Source organism: Thermobia domestica, chromosome 11 (genome assembly GCF_964235325.1).
Source record: "Thermobia domestica chromosome 11, izTheDome1.hap1.1, whole genome shotgun sequence".
Classification (NCBI taxonomy): Eukaryota; Metazoa; Arthropoda; class Insecta; order Zygentoma; family Lepismatidae; genus Thermobia; species Thermobia domestica.
In genome coordinates, this window is record NC_137464.1 from 95,798,817 (window position 1) to 95,814,829 (window position 16,013).

The 16,013-nt window shown below is 35.4% G+C and overlaps 2 protein-coding genes across 2 annotated transcripts; both read right to left on the reverse strand.

Annotated features, from left to right (window-relative positions):
* Positions 1-5,412: 5,412 nt before the first annotated feature.
* Positions 5,413-6,636, reverse strand: LOC145665216 (uncharacterized). The gene has a single exon (XM_081732501.1). The coding sequence runs from the start codon at positions 6,634-6,636 to the stop codon at positions 5,413-5,415; it is 1,224 nt and encodes a 407-aa protein (XP_081588627.1).
* An 11-nt stretch (positions 6,637-6,647) lies between these two features.
* LOC145665217 (uncharacterized) lies at positions 6,648-13,695 on the reverse strand. Its single transcript, XM_081732502.1, has 2 exons — positions 13,671-13,695; positions 6,648-9,427 (listed from the first exon to the last, which is right to left on the reverse strand). Exons 1-2 carry the CDS (start codon positions 13,693-13,695, stop codon positions 6,648-6,650), a joined length of 2,805 nt encoding a protein of 934 aa, XP_081588628.1.
* Positions 13,696-16,013: the final 2,318 nt, after the last annotated feature.

The window sequence follows — 16,013 nt, forward strand, 5'->3', positions numbered from 1 at the left end:
TCTTGTGAGGTACCACACAATGTTACCAGGTCAACAGTGTTGCCAGCTCAGTACAAAGTTGTATTTTTTTTTAATGGAACATATAGAAGTTTATGCCATCAAAAGAATTAGTACAGAATGTGAATATCAACAAGCGAAACCGCACCTGTTAGTGTTGCCAAATAAGGAAGTTATAAAGCTTCAAGGTTTCGCTTGTTGGTATTCACATTCTGTACTAATTCTTTTGATGGCATAAACTTCTATATGTTCCATTTAAAAAAATACAACTTTGTACTGAGCTGGCAACACTGTTGACCTGGTAACATTGTGTGGTACCTCACAAGACGTCCCCCTTCCACAAGTATCTGGATCCACCAAACTCTTGCTAATATCTCTTCTGGTTTCCGATTTATTCAGGGCTGTCCAACATTACTGAACAACCCTGTATATATATTTCGCTTGTCTTGAAAGAGTATGATATGGAGTGCATGAAACCCCCTTGTTGAAATTCTGCGTACACCAGTGAAATGTTATATTTCAATAACTACTAGATTTTAGTCTTAAATTTTCTAAATGGCGGACCCTATATACTTAATCTCTACTATAGCTGCATTTATGTTCAAACTATTAGATTAGGACAATTATATTCAATTCAAATGAGAATTACCTCTGAATTTAACTATATCCAGCAATATATATGTTTTACTAAATGGTTTTAAAACATTATTAAAGTCGTGAAAATATTAATTATTATTAATAACATATGTAAAAAAATTCTCATCAAATAGTCTACAATAATAATGTAAATTTTCAATCCAAAATAGGCCTATTGCTGAACACTAACATTACATTCAAGCCTCGTCAAGATTTGTATTCTATATATACATTAGCACATGTACAGTATTTATGAAAAATGTTTGTATTGAAAATTTTGCTTGCTTATTTTTCCTTCCAAAAATCCGAATTTTAAACACTCTATAGTAAATTCTGCAAGTGATTTAATTAAAGTAATGAAAAGAGAAATTATTATAAACTCACCTATTTCCATCTTCTTGCAGGCACATAATGTATGTAACTATAGGAATATGATATATTTAAATTATTACAACAATAAAATACATTTTTAAAAATTTAAACGAACTTCTATTGTTTCTTACAATACTCTGCCCAGCTAATACTTTTTATTTAAAATATGTTGTTATCCCCATAATGATACAGGATGATTTTTTTTTTAGAACGGGTGGATTTCGGTCATAATATCTGTAAAAAAAATACAGTGTACGGTGTATGTTAGCAATATGCTAACCAGAAATTCAACAAAATGCTTCAGTACTTTAGAGCAAAAAGAATGTAATTCTGACCTAAAACACAAAAGCGCCTTGCAATATCAGTAAATAAAATAAACATTTTTGGGCCTTATCCAGAGTTGTTCTGAGGCGTAATTAGTGCCGTACTAAAGAGTTTGACTAACGTATATTTCCTGCAGTAGTCAGGCCTTTAGTATGACGCTAATGCAGAGTCAAAATGACCCTGCATAAGGCGATTTATGTTTAGGTGATAGTTGTCACCACGAGACGCGTTGACTAAGTTTGACGCGACAAGCACTTTACTCCTATTTCTCAGTGAAATCTAACGTCCGTATTGTTGGGTTGTGATCTGGTTTGTTTACCATGTGTTTGGAACAACGTGTGGTCTTAGTGAAAACGTACTAGAAAACTGATTCTATCATTACCACACAACGAACTTATCAGTGGGAGTATGATGTACGTGCATCTAAACTGAACACAATGTTGACTGTGATAAAGAAGCTGAAAACGACTGGATCGCTTTGTAGTGAAAGAGGTAAGCATCGATCATGACGCGAAAGTGGTTTTGATTATGTCGCGACTCGTTTTATGAGGTAACCAAAAAAGCTTCTCCAGCATTTATCTCACGTAGGGATGTACTTGAACCTGAACCCACAAAGTGGGGTGATGTATATATTTCCTGAAAGATTGGGTCAAGGTAAGATCAAAACCGTTTACCAAAATTGGGGAGGTCTCAAGCATTCCGCTTGAGGGCAGCACTTTATTCATTATTAAAATCTTTAAGCGTGTCCATAAAGTCCGTTGCAACCCCAAAAAATCTGAAACGGCGAGAGAAATATGAAAACAAAAAAGCGTGTCTTTGATCATTTTAAAAGTACAACTTATCAAAGTTAAATAAATTGTCTCAGGGTCCCCCGCAGATCCCAGACTGTGTCCAACTCAAATTTTTTAAATGGAAATGTGAGTCAACTTGCATATGGTTGAAAGTTGGTGTTGAATGAAAGAAGATAAATCAAGTCTCGATTCTCTACGATAAGCCTGGGTAAAATAGCGGTAGGTCAAAATATCAACACAATCTTCATTGCAAATTCTATGGCCATTCATATGAATCTGAAACGGTGGGATAGATATAAAAACAAAAATATGGATATGTCATTATTTCAAAACTATAATGATTCAAAGTAAAAAATGTTCCAGGGTCCCTCGCAAGATCACAGACGGGGCCCAACTTAAAATGTTAAAATGGGAAAGGGGTTCAAGTTGAGCATCGTATGAAAGCTGATGTTAAGTGAAAGAAGATGAAACAAGTCTCGACTCTTGATGATAAGCCTGTGCAAAATGGGTCAAAGTGTCAACGCAAGCGTATTGATACATTCTAGGTTTCTTTAACACTTGTCTTGCCATTTCAGATTAATAGGAGTGGTCATAGACTTTTCAAAAACGCTTTTGTTGACATTTTGACCCCATCGCCATTTTGCACAGGGTTATCGTAGAGAGTCGAGACTTGATTTATCTTCTTTCATTCAACACCAACTTTCATATCATATGCAAGTTAACCTCCTTTACATTTACAAATTTTGAGTTGGATCCCGTTTGGGACTCTGCGGGTGACACTGTGACAATTTATTTTACTTTGTTACGTTGTACTTTTAAAATGGTGAAAGACACGTTTTTCTGTTTTCATATCTGTCTCACCGTTTCAGATTTTTCGGGGTTGCAACGGACTTTATGCTGCCCCCAAGTGGAATGCATGAGACCTCCCCAATTTCGGTAACCGGTTTTGATTTTACCTTGACCCAGCTTTCAGAAAATATATACATCACCCCCACTTTGTGGGTTCAGGTTCAAGTACATCCCTCAGAGGACGAGATACAGCTACTATAGTGCCAGAAAGCTGCAAAGGCGGAACGATTACAGCATGACAAAGTAACTGCTGTAAAGAAATTGTGTTACACGGATCAGAATAAACGGGTTACCTACTGCCAATGGTTCCTTCAGTTCATTACGCATATTCCAGACATTTTGCAAACCAAGTGATTTACAGACGAAGCATGGTTCTACATGTCTGAATACATGAACTCTCAGAACTGCTTATGTAGGCATCAGTAAATCTATACCAGCTAATTGAGGTACACCTAGATGCCTTCAAAATTGGAGTGTGGTGTACTGTGCCCGCAAAACGAATAGCAGAACCATTTCTTTGTAGGACGCAGTGAGTATAGCTCGTTACATTTACTTCTTTTTTATGAATTTGTCCAAACACTGGACGACATTGAACTATCATAAGGTTATTGTCAGCACGATGAGGCCACATGCTACATGTCACGATGGTATGGCTCTGCTCTTCAGTTGCATTGGTGATCGGATAATTTCTAAGACCTTGTGGTCCCCGAGATCTCCTGATCTTACGTTTCCAGATTACTTCCTATGGGGCTATACGAAGATCGTGTGTACGATGATAATAATCCACGAACACTGGAACATTTGCGACCTAATATCACAATATAAATTGTAAACATTGCACAGGACATATTGGGGTTACTGTAGCATTATGGAGCGACGGGTTCAATTGTGCCTAAGGAAAGATAGAGGCCATTTCCATCTGATTTAAAGGTAACTGATTACCATTGTTTCCGCATAAAGTTTTCATTCTCCTTGAGTCATTTTCAATAAACCGCATTAAAATTTGACAGAATTTTTACAGAAGTTATGATTGAATGAAATATACTTGTTCTTTAAAAAAATGGAAAATACGCCATTTTATCGGTTTTCCGGTTATCACATTGGTTGCATATACAGGATATTCCACAACTAATAATGCATAACATTTTTATCCTTCTTGTGTCATTTTAAGGAACCGCATTAAAACTGGACATTTTTTACGATGTTGTGTCCGTATGAAATTCATCCATTCTTTAAAAAAAGTAAATAACTTTGTACTTGGTTAGAAACATAATGGGGAAGAACTTTTACACATATTTATTAAATGTATTTTAGTACAGAACACGGACATGTCTGGCATATTAAAATTTAAGTTTCAACTTGGCACTAGAAATATGTAGCTTTATACGAGGGAAAATGTGTTAATTACATTTCTAGAAACTGCTGTCATGTTCTCGTACATACAATATCATACTTAGAGAATAGACAGTACACTTTTGTATGCATCTTAAATGAAAGAGAGAGCCTCGTAAATGTTTATAAAATGATAAGTTTAATAAGTTTGGACTTCACACCACAGATATATAGCTTTATATAGAGGAAAATGTGTTAATAATATTTCGGAGAATTGTTGTTCTTTCCTGGTAATATCATATTTAGAGAATATATAGACCACTGTTATGTACATCTTAATTGAAAGTGAGAACTCTGAGGAAGAATATCATATATTTTTTAAATATACCTTTTGACTTGGCACCACAGATATATAATTTTATATGAAGGAAAAATTGGTTAATGATACTTGTCAATCTTACTGCCCTATCCTAGTACATATCACACTTAAAAAATTTGCATCTCAATTTTGTATGCATCTTAAATATAAAGGGGATCTTGTAAAAGAATATAAATAATACTTTTATTGAGATTCAACTTAGGACCATTGTACAATATGAATGTATGTATTTGTAACTTCACTAAAGTACAATAACAATGCTAAAAACAATATTCATACTAGTGGACTGTAAGGCTTGATTCGTACACCACATGAATGCAACCAAATATAAATTCATTGTATTTAATGATTACACCTTCAGTTTGCACACAAAATTAATACACGAGAATAAACATATTCACAAGGTCATTAGTTGTAAATGTTTGTAATACGATGGCTTATTGTTTGTGCTAAAATGTTTGATCTTCGACCATAATATATGGTCCACCAAATCTGCATGTTCTTGCTGCCACACTCACACACACCAAAACAATAGAAAAGCGTTAAGCAACTTGAACACTGTTGCCAGCTAAAGGCACACACACTGTTAAATACACAAATAATCCCAAACATACTCCCCCCTGTTGGTCAGCTAAGGTCTGACCAAATAAAACAAAATGATACATATAAAAAACGAAACAAACACAAAACTTGAAGAACTGTACTTATTTTTAGATTACTCGAATCTCAATTCTAATCCTTGTTATATGGTAATGCAACTAGTTTGTTGATGGAACGTTTATATGTTCCAGTTGTAGTACGAACCGTCACTACACGAACTAAGAAATCCTTTCCTGGGAACACTTTTTCAATGATGCCCAATTTCCACTGCAATGCAGGAATGTTGTCTTCAATCAGCAAAACTACATCTCCGACCTTGAGATTGTGTTGCGGTGAAGTTGTCTTAGAGCGTTGTTGAAGACCATGTAAATAATCTCGGGACCATCTCTTCCAAATGTGTTGTTTTAGTTGTTGTATCTTCTGCCAACGAGATAAGCGGTTGTGTGGTAGATCGGTGAGGTTAGGCTCTGGTAAAGCTGTAAGTGCTTCTCCAATTAAAAAATGTCCAGGTGTGAGAACACTGATGTCGTTAGGTTCACTTGATAGCACTGTAAGTGGTCGAGAGTTGAGACAGGCCTCAATCTGTGTGAGTAATGTTGCAAACTCTTCATATGTTAACACTGCACCCTTTGTAATACGAACTAGATGGTATTTCATTGATTTTATACCGGCTTCCCATAGTCCTCCAAAATGCGGCGAATTTGGTGGTATGAAGTGCCACTGAATTCCTTCGGTCGATGTAAAATCATGAACTTGAGAACTAAAAGGATCTGATGAAAACAGCTGATACAATTCTTTCAATTCGTTGTTGGCTCCAACGAAATTTGTGCCATTGTCGCTGTATAGATTGAGACATCTTCCTCGTCTGGCTATGAATCTGCGTAAAGCTGCTATGAATGACTGCGCACTAAGATCTGTTACCAATTCCAGATGTATTGCCTTGGTGGATAAACAAACAAATAACGCAACATATGCCTTACGTACAGATCTATTTCTAACTGCTCCTGATTTTATGTAAAACGCTCCAGCGTAGTCCACGCCTACGTTTAGGAATGGTCTGGCTTGCTGCACACGAGCTGCTGGCAACTGTCCCATAAGTTGTTTTGAACCACTGGCTTTTAACTTGAAACACGTGAAGCAATGATGGATCACTTGTTTTACTACCTGTGTGCACCTGATGATCCAATATTTCTGGCGTAGTGATGATATTAATAATTGGGGTCCAGCATGAAGTAATCTTAAGTGTTCTGCTTCAACTATAAGTTCTGTTAAGTGTTGATTTGAAGGCAGAACTATTTGATGTTTGGCGTCAAACGGAAGTTGACTATTCTCCAATCTTCCTCCAACTCGGATCATGCCTTCACTATCTAAAATGGATGTAAATTGTTCAGTTTACTTCTTGGTGGAACAATGTTTCCATCACGAAGATGCTGTAATTCGCTGTGAAATCCAATTTCTTGTGTCCATTTGATGCAAACATGGAGCGCAGTATGGAGTTCTTGCACTGAAAGACCTTTTGTTAGTTTGTTTTGCTTGTGTCTGATGTTATGAACAAAACGTCTACAATATGCTATTGTCCTAACTAACCTTGACAATTTTGAGAATCTTGTTATGGTTTCATTGCACCAATTGTCTAAAGTGACTGTCAATGTTATGGTTCCCTTACTCTCTGGAACTTGATCTGGTTGCAGTGAATCCTTACTTGTGACTGACCAATTAGATTCTAAACTAGAAAGCCATTGTGGACCGTGCCACCATAATGAATTGTTCTTTATGGAAACTGCATCTATTCCTCTTGAAATCAAATCTCCAGGGTTGTCTGAAGAGGTTACATGTTTCCAACAGCTAACGTCAGTTAAGTCTTGAATTTGAGCTACTCTGTTGGCCACGAAAGGTTTCCATTTGTTGCACGGAGAAGCTAGCCATGCCAACACGATTTGGGAGTCGGTCCATAAATGGACGCTACTTATGTTCAATTTTAAAATTGGTAAAATCTTGTGAACTAACTTTGCCAAAACAACTGCTGCGCATAACTCCAGACGTGGGAGAGTGATTTTCTTGACTGGGGCCACACGTGATTTAGCACATAATAAATTAACTGATATTTTTCCTTGTTGATTGATCGATCGCATATAAATGCAAGCTCCATATGCTCTTTGAGAAGCATCTGAAAAACCATGGATCTGAATCTCCTCTATGTTTCCTTCAACAAGTACATATCTGTCAATTTTAATCTGATTGATTAATGGAAGTTGCTTGTACAATTGAGTCCATTTCTTTGTTAATTCCATTGGTATACTGTCGTCCCATTGAACCTTTTGCCGCCACAATTCTTGCAAAAATATTTTGTATGAAATGACAACTGGTGAAATTATTCCTAATGGATCGAATATAGTGGCAATGATGGAAGCAATCTGGCGTTTAGTAATGCACTCTTGAACCTTCATTGTTGACGTCTTGCTTTCAACGAGAAATATATCCTTGTCTGGATGCCATGACAATCCTAATGCCTTGACGCCTTGGCCTTCGTGGAACTGGATTGGACGCTGCACTTCTCGAAGCTCTGGCGAGATGGATTCCAATAATCTTGGATCATTCGAACTCCATTTTCTAAGTGTAAAACCTCCCTTTCCCAGTAACTCTATCAATTGCTTCTGGACCTCTAGAGCTTGCTGTATGTTGCTCATGCCACTACAAACATCGTCAATATAGAAATCTCGACGTAATATTTCTGCTGCTACAGGGTAATTATGCTCTTCTTCGTCTGCTAATTGCTGTAGGCATCTTGTGGCCACAAATGAAGCACATACCGTACCATACGTTAGTGTTTTCAACTCAAAAACTTGAATCGGTTCATTTCTAGATCTTCTCCACAATATACGTTGTAATGGCGTGTCTTCTGGATGAACATTGACCATGCGATACATCTTAGCGATATCTGCAGTGAATACTATCGAATGAGTTCTAAAGCGCAAAATGATAGAAAACAAATCTTGCTGTATTGTAGGACCACCAACTAAGAGAATGTCGTTGAGGCTTTTTCCGCTGTCAGATTTTGCTGAAGCATCAAACACCACACGGAGCTTCGTTGTAGAGCTTGTAGGCTTAAAAACTGCATGATGTAGCAAATAGTATGCAACGCTGACGTCCTCCTTTTTACGCTCATCTATCCTTACCATGTGACCAAGATCTTCATATTCTTGCATGAATTCTGTATATTTAGCTTCAAAATCCGGGTGTTGATCGAATCTTCTTTCCAATTGCTTTAATCTAATCAATGCCTGCTGATAAGAATCGCCTAAAACTGTACGGTCTTCAAGCAAAGGCAATCGTACAATGAAACGCCCTGTATGATCTCTTGTTGTATTCTGAACGAAATGTCGCTCACATGCAAGCTCTTCGCTTGATCTAGGTGTAACAGTAATTTCTTCTAGTTCCCAGAATTTTTGAAGTTGTTGCTGTAGATCTATGTTTGTCTTCACAAAACATGTTGTTAATGGAATATGGGGGTCACGTTCTTGAGGAATGCGTCCTGCCACGATCCATCCCAATTCTGTCTCCTGAAGCACTGGAAAATCACCTGGCCGTGTTTTGTGTCCTGACTTCATAATTATGTAGAATACTTCCGCGCCTAAAAGAATATCTATGTCTCCAGGCGTATTAAAAGTAGGATCTGCTAGAACAGTGTCCTTGGGAATGTTCCAATCGTCATAATTAATTCTTTCTTCCGGTAGTTTACTTGTAATGTGAGGGAGAACTGAACAACTTATATTCAATGAAAATGTGTTAACACATGAATGGACACAAATATCTACAGAGTACTTTGTATTAGATATCGCTTGATTTATACCTTGAATTGGAGTATACTGTCTATACCGTTTGATGTTCAATTGTTGCACCAAATTCTCTGTTACGAAATTGGTCTGACTAGCACTGTCTAGAAGCGCGCGACAAGGAACCAAATTTCCCTTATTATCCCTTACTTTTACTATTGCAGTAGATAACAACACTCTTGCGTTGGGCCTAGCCTTTAATGCACAATATGACACTTGCCCTAAATTTTCACTGGAATCTGAGTTGTTGCTACGCTCTTGCACCGCAGCACTGTTTACACTTGGAAACCGCACTGATTTGTCCTTTGTTACGTCTACATGCAATAATGTATTGTGCTTTTTGGAACACTTTTTACAACCTCTCGATTTACAATTCTTCAAAAAATGATTACGTTTCAAACAATTCATGCATAATTTATTTTTACGAATGCACTCTAACTTTTGGCTGTGTGCCGCATTCACAAAAGACGAACAAGAATATAAGGGATGCTGGCTATTACAAAATTCACATGCATTTGAAAATGTTGATAAATAAGTCTTTGATGACTGAATACATTTTGCCTGTTTGTTTTGTACGCTACTACCCTGCTTCACACCATCAATACTAGTTCTCATGTTTTCAAGCACCTGACAACGTTTCTCGAGAAACGAAAAGAATTCTGATAAAGCAGGAAAATTAGAATTTGTATTTTGAAGCTCCCATGACTTTCTAGTAGTTGCATCTAATTTTGATACAAAGTGTTGGGTCAAAATTACGTCTGTGAGGTTTACGTTTGGCTCAAGTGCTTGTAGCGCATTTATATTACTAGTAGCTGTATTTATAAAAGCGCGAAGTTCACTTACATTTTCTTTATACACTGGCTTGATTTGTAGTATTTCGTGAATGTAAGAAGAAGCAATTAGCTTTTTATTTGAATACCTGTCAACGAGTAATTGCCATGCTACTGAATAATTTGTTTCGGTAATTGGTAAATTTTCAATTAGGTTTAACGCTTCGCCCTTAAGAGAAGTTCGGAGGTACTGAAACTTCTGTACTGTGGAAATGTCTTTATTCTCGTGAATAAGAGATGTAAAAGTGTCCTTATATGATAACCAATGTTTACAGTTTCCGTCAAATGCAGGCAACTGTATGACCGGTAATTTAACTTGTGCGCTACTGCTAGTGCTATTATTAACAGCTGATTCTTTATTTCCATGCTTTAAAACAAGTGCTTGCATTTGAGCCTCTAAAGAAAAATACACATTTTCAATTTCTGCACGAGCGTTTACTGCTTCCGCTTCGGGTTCGATTTGATCAATTTCAATAGTATCTTGCACCTCCTGCAACTTTGACCAGACGTTATTTAGATGTTTTAAGCGTGCACGTATTTCTTCTATATTGCCTTCATTTGGATCAAAGGCCTGAACAAAAGTGTTTATTCTGGTTAACTGGCCTCTGTATGCAGATCTTTGCCTTAAAAGACGCTGGTGTGATTCAGCCATGATTAAATGCTACGCAGAAATATGAAGAATAAAAAACTACTGACCTGATGATGATGTTTTTGTTTTCTTTTACCTATGAAATATACTCCAGAAGCGTGGTCCTGGTACAACAGCTGTCCGCCTACACAGAAAACGTGCTGATTGTCCAACGTACGTGATAGCACCACATATAGGCCGACACAAACACATTTCTCTTCATAACAGCACAGAACAATTCTCAGAAATCTTTGCACTCATGTGGCCCGGATAGGACCAAATGTACAATATGAATGTATGTATTTGTAACTTCACTAAAGTACAATAACAATGCTAAAAACAATATTCATACTAGTGGACTGTAAGGCTTGATTCGTACACCACATGAATGCAACCAAATATAAATTCATTGTATTTAATGATTACACCTTCAGTTTGCACACAAAATTAATACACGAGAATAAACATATTCACAAGGTCATTAGTTGTAAATGTTTGTAATACGATGGCTTATTGTTTGTGCTAAAATGTTTGATCTTCGACCATAATATATGGTCCACCAAATCTGCATGTTCTTGCTGCCACACTCACACACACCAAAACAATAGAAAAGCGTTAAGCAACTTGAACACTGTTGCCAGCTAAAGGCACACACACTGTTAAATACACAAATAATCCCAAACAACCATAGATATATAGTTTTATTTGAAGAAGAATGCGTTGACAATTTTTCGAAAAAAAAAATATGATCCTAGCTTCGTATATATAATACTTAAAGAGTGAACATCTCGCTTTAAAATTCATCTTGAATAAAAGAATGGTATTTCGTGAAAGAACATAAAATAATAATTTTGTTAATTTTTAAGTTGGCACTAAAGACATATTGTTTCATTAGAAGGAGATTGTGTTGATAATATTTCAAGAAATAACTCTTCTAGCCTCGTACATGTCGTACTTAATTAATAGACAGACCACCATTACATGCTTTTAAATGAAACAAAGGATCCCGTAATACTTTTATTGACATTCAACTTGACACGAGAAATATATAGTTTTATATGAAGAAAAATGTGTTGTTAATATTCGTAAAACTTACTGTCCTAACCTTTAGAGAATTGACATCCAACTCAAATAAAAGGCGGAGATGCATCTTAAATAAAAGGCGGAACCTCCTAAAAAGATGTCAAATAACAATTTTGTTAAGCATCGAGTTGACAGCAATGTATCGCTTTATTTTAAGAAGAGTATGTTGACAATATTTCAAGAAATAACTATCATACGTTCGTACATAACATACTTACATGTTAGACAATAGACAGCCGACTTTTATATGCATATTAAGTGAAAGATGGGACATCGCAGAAGAATACAAATAAAGATTTACTTGGCACCAGAGATATACCTTTATATTGAGAACAATATGACTATGTTACGAAAAAAGAAATACTGGATCTAGAGAATAGAGACACTTTTTATTTGCAACGTAAATGAAAGAATGAACCAGGTAGAAGATTATAGAATGATAAGTGTCGTAAGTTTAAAATTTTCAACGGAAATAAATATCCTTAAATAAAGGAAAATGTGTTGATAATAGTTCAGTAAATTAGTTTCTCTTTTCTCGTACACGTTTTACTTAGAGAATGGACAGCCCTCTTTTACATGAATCTTACATGAAAGAGGCAGCCCGTCAGATTACAAAATAATTTTAAGTTTTGACTTGCTGTTAGTTCGAGAGATATATAGTTTTAAGTGAGGAAAAATATGATGCTAATATTTCTGAAAATTACTGACATCTGGCGCATATTATATTACTTGGAAAATAGACAGTCCATTTCTGCATGCATCTTAAATGAAAGAGTGCGCCCGTCAGATGATTATAAAATGATAAATTTTTAAAGTTTAGGTTTGGCACCATATATATTCACATATGTGTAATTTATAAGAGCACATTAAAATATTACAGCATAGTTCTCGGCGTTTCGATAAGCCTATGAGGCTGTGGAAGGCAGCAAAGAAAATGTATGTGCTGGAATTATTCGTAACATAGGCCCCCTTAAAATAGTCGGCTCCAGGGCCCCAAAAGCCTTAGTTCGCCCCTGACTCAAAGAGCCATAATTGGTTAATTCAGTATGTTCATGTTCTTTATAACCTATGTCATGCATTAACAACTACAATTTCTAATGAATATTTACACAGTGTATAGTTACCAATCTTTGATATTATGGTAGTTCCTATGCTTAAAACGAAAATCATCTACACATTCACCATTCATTCCACATTAAGACAAGACTGGTGTATGTATATATACGGAAATATGTTTATAATTTTTCGAAAACTTACTGTGTTATCCTCATACATACATACGTATTATATTTAGGGAATATGCAATCCACTGTTATATGCGCCTTAAATGAAGAAGGGAAATTCATGAAAAAATATTCTCAAGTTTCATTTTGGCACTACAAGTACCTGTAGTACGTACTTCACATCATATGAAAATATTAACATATACTGGCAACCTTGTATTTTTAAAAATAGTTTTGGGAGCTTAAAAATTTGTTAAAATCACCGAAGCAAGAAGTACAGTATTCAACTACAATATCGTATCTATTTCTGTTTGCTTTTTCTAAAAGATAACGTATAGACTATTGAATTTCTAAATGACCCAAGGCATTATATATCATTTATATATAAAGGAACGTGTCTTTGTTTGTCCGAAATACAAAATCCACACCGTTGACTTGGGGTACATCTAAATAATTTTATCAAAGAGACCGTACGTAGGCTATATAAAACTTGTATTTCTTATCCTAAGGGAAGAAGGAACTTCTAAGGGAAATACATGGTTTAAAATATATATATAATCTAACAAATTCCAAGGTAAGAAGATGAAACTTGGTACGTAAATTCATTTTTAAAAAGAAATTGACATGTATATGTATGACTTACTATCTGAAAGAATTAGCTATGAAAATACTATGGATATGGAATTTAAAAAAATAATCGAAAATAATTGAAAAAAATAATCGACCGATATTAGTGTCGAATTCATAGTTTTCAGGTTTGTTGAGATGAATATGACATTTTGAAGCTACTTACGTCCAAGCCCAGCATCCATGGGCATGGGGTAGGAGGTGAAAAAGGATGAAAAATACAATGTCAACAATTACTGAGATTAATGACTAATCCATATAGTTTTCAGGATCACTAAGCTGATTGGTTACAGTCTGAATGACATGAACTGGTCCTGCAACTGACAGGGACAACGCCGAAAGCGTTGCTTGTTGTCATTCTTTTCTACTCATTTATTTTTTTTTAATTTTCAAACATTGTGCATAAACCTTATTCTTGCCGTGCAACACCGGGTATTTCAACTAATATGTATCAAAAATGTCATGAAAAACATGTGCTTAATATTAACAATCAATCACAATATCCGTTTCACATTATTAAGTTCAACTCTCTTTCAGTTACGATGCAGTGTTTTCAACGTTAATTTTCATCAAATTGAGAGATCGGTTTCCAAGGTGGTTGCTGTCAAAGTTTTCCTGTTCTTGAATAAACGGGAGAATAAACTTGAAACAGAGAGAGAGAGAGAGAGAGATGAGGTGTGGATGATAGGCTAATACGCTGAAGGTTTAGAGATAGGTGGCAGTAGTGGCTGTCATCGCTACCTGAAGAGCGTTCCGAAGATAAATGATGGGTGATCTTGTACTCTGTGGGAGAACTGCCAACAGAAGATTTCGTGGTGGTTTATAGATTATCCTCTCTCTTTCTCTTCTTTTTCACCTTCTTTTCTTTTACTGTTTTGAAAGTCAAATCTCTGTTGTCATGTTATCTTGTCGCGTGATGACAAGTAACAGACTCATGTCTTGAATCATTTTACAAAATATGAAAACATCTCTTTTAAGAACTGCCATTAACACTTCAAAACATTATCTATCCTGCGCGTCATTAAAAAAAAAAAGGTATTATGTTTAGTTTCAAATATTTGTACTAGACTTTGAAAATAAAAGAAATAAAAAGAAAACTCATTGAAAGTAGCATGTAACATTTTTTCTCAGTAGAATCTCAACCCTCTTTTTCTACCACCATTCTTTGAGTGTAGACCCTATATCCAAGTAGTTTAAATTTATCGTCTTAAGTTTAAAACCACAGTAAAATATAGAATTTTTAATCACACTTGTTAAACTAAAGTAAATTTATAAGTGTACTCGTATTTGTTGTATTTTATTCTAAATATTACAACTTTGTTTGAGTATCTGTTCTTTATAAAAAACAATACGAGATGATGTCATTTAATTACAATATTTTATTTATATATACATCTAGAGGAAAGTTTTAGCTACGCTGCCGTCACAAATAGTTTTTATTCTGAAATGGTTAAAGAAGAAATTCCAGAACAAACTAGACCAAATTCAGCAGAAACGAGTTAATCTACTTTCGTAAATTTACCTCTGATTTCAAGGTTGTGGACGGAAAACAACGACATCATTCTAACCCCTTCCACATACAATTGACTGCGTATTCCTTTCTTTCATTTTTTTTTGTTTTTTTAATTAAAGCGGTTAGAGAAAAAATATTGATACTCTAGAACAAATTCAGCACAAACTAATCTACGTGCTTATATTTAGTTCCGATTTAAAGGTTGTAGGGGACCAGGATAGCTCCTCTTGGAAAGGAGAACAGAACAAATTCTGTTTCTTTGGAGCAAATTATCACAAATTGAACACAAACGAATTAACGTAATTTCGTTGTTTGTACCGGATGTAGCAGGCCAGGATGACACACATCACTTATAAGAATTTATACGCGTACTTTCACAATATTCTGAGATATTAGTGTTGTACTTGCATTACAGAGTAATCTTATGTGATTTATTTTGCAATGATGGATGTTATATAAGTTCTAGTTGTTATATAAGTTCTGTTTCCTTTGCAACATTTCACTATCCACTCCACTTTGGCAGTATTGTGAGAGGATTTCTCGACTGAATTTGGATTTTTGAAAGTATAATGAAGTATTTGACATTGATTTTTCGGGGGGTGACCGTTCCAGAATTTTTCTAGTATGTTTCATTACTATAGTCAGAAGTAAGTTGTTTTTTCTCTGTTCGTCCAGCTGTGAATGTAAATATTTACCATGAGAATAAAATATCTTGAGACGTTACTGATAAATATAGAAGAAAAATTATTGAGATATAGATTGGGTTGGACTGACACGGGTAGTAGCAAAAGTGCTAATTCGAATCTCTCGTAGTATATACCAACCGATAACTGAATTATATATTCCTACCTAATAGCATGTAGCTTCCACTTTAACCTTCCGTACAATAGCAATCCTATGTAGTAGGGAGGTAATGAAATGTCTATCATCCTCCAGCATATAACGCCTCTTAAATATTCTATACAACAGCAATTACATGTGACAGGAAGGTATTGA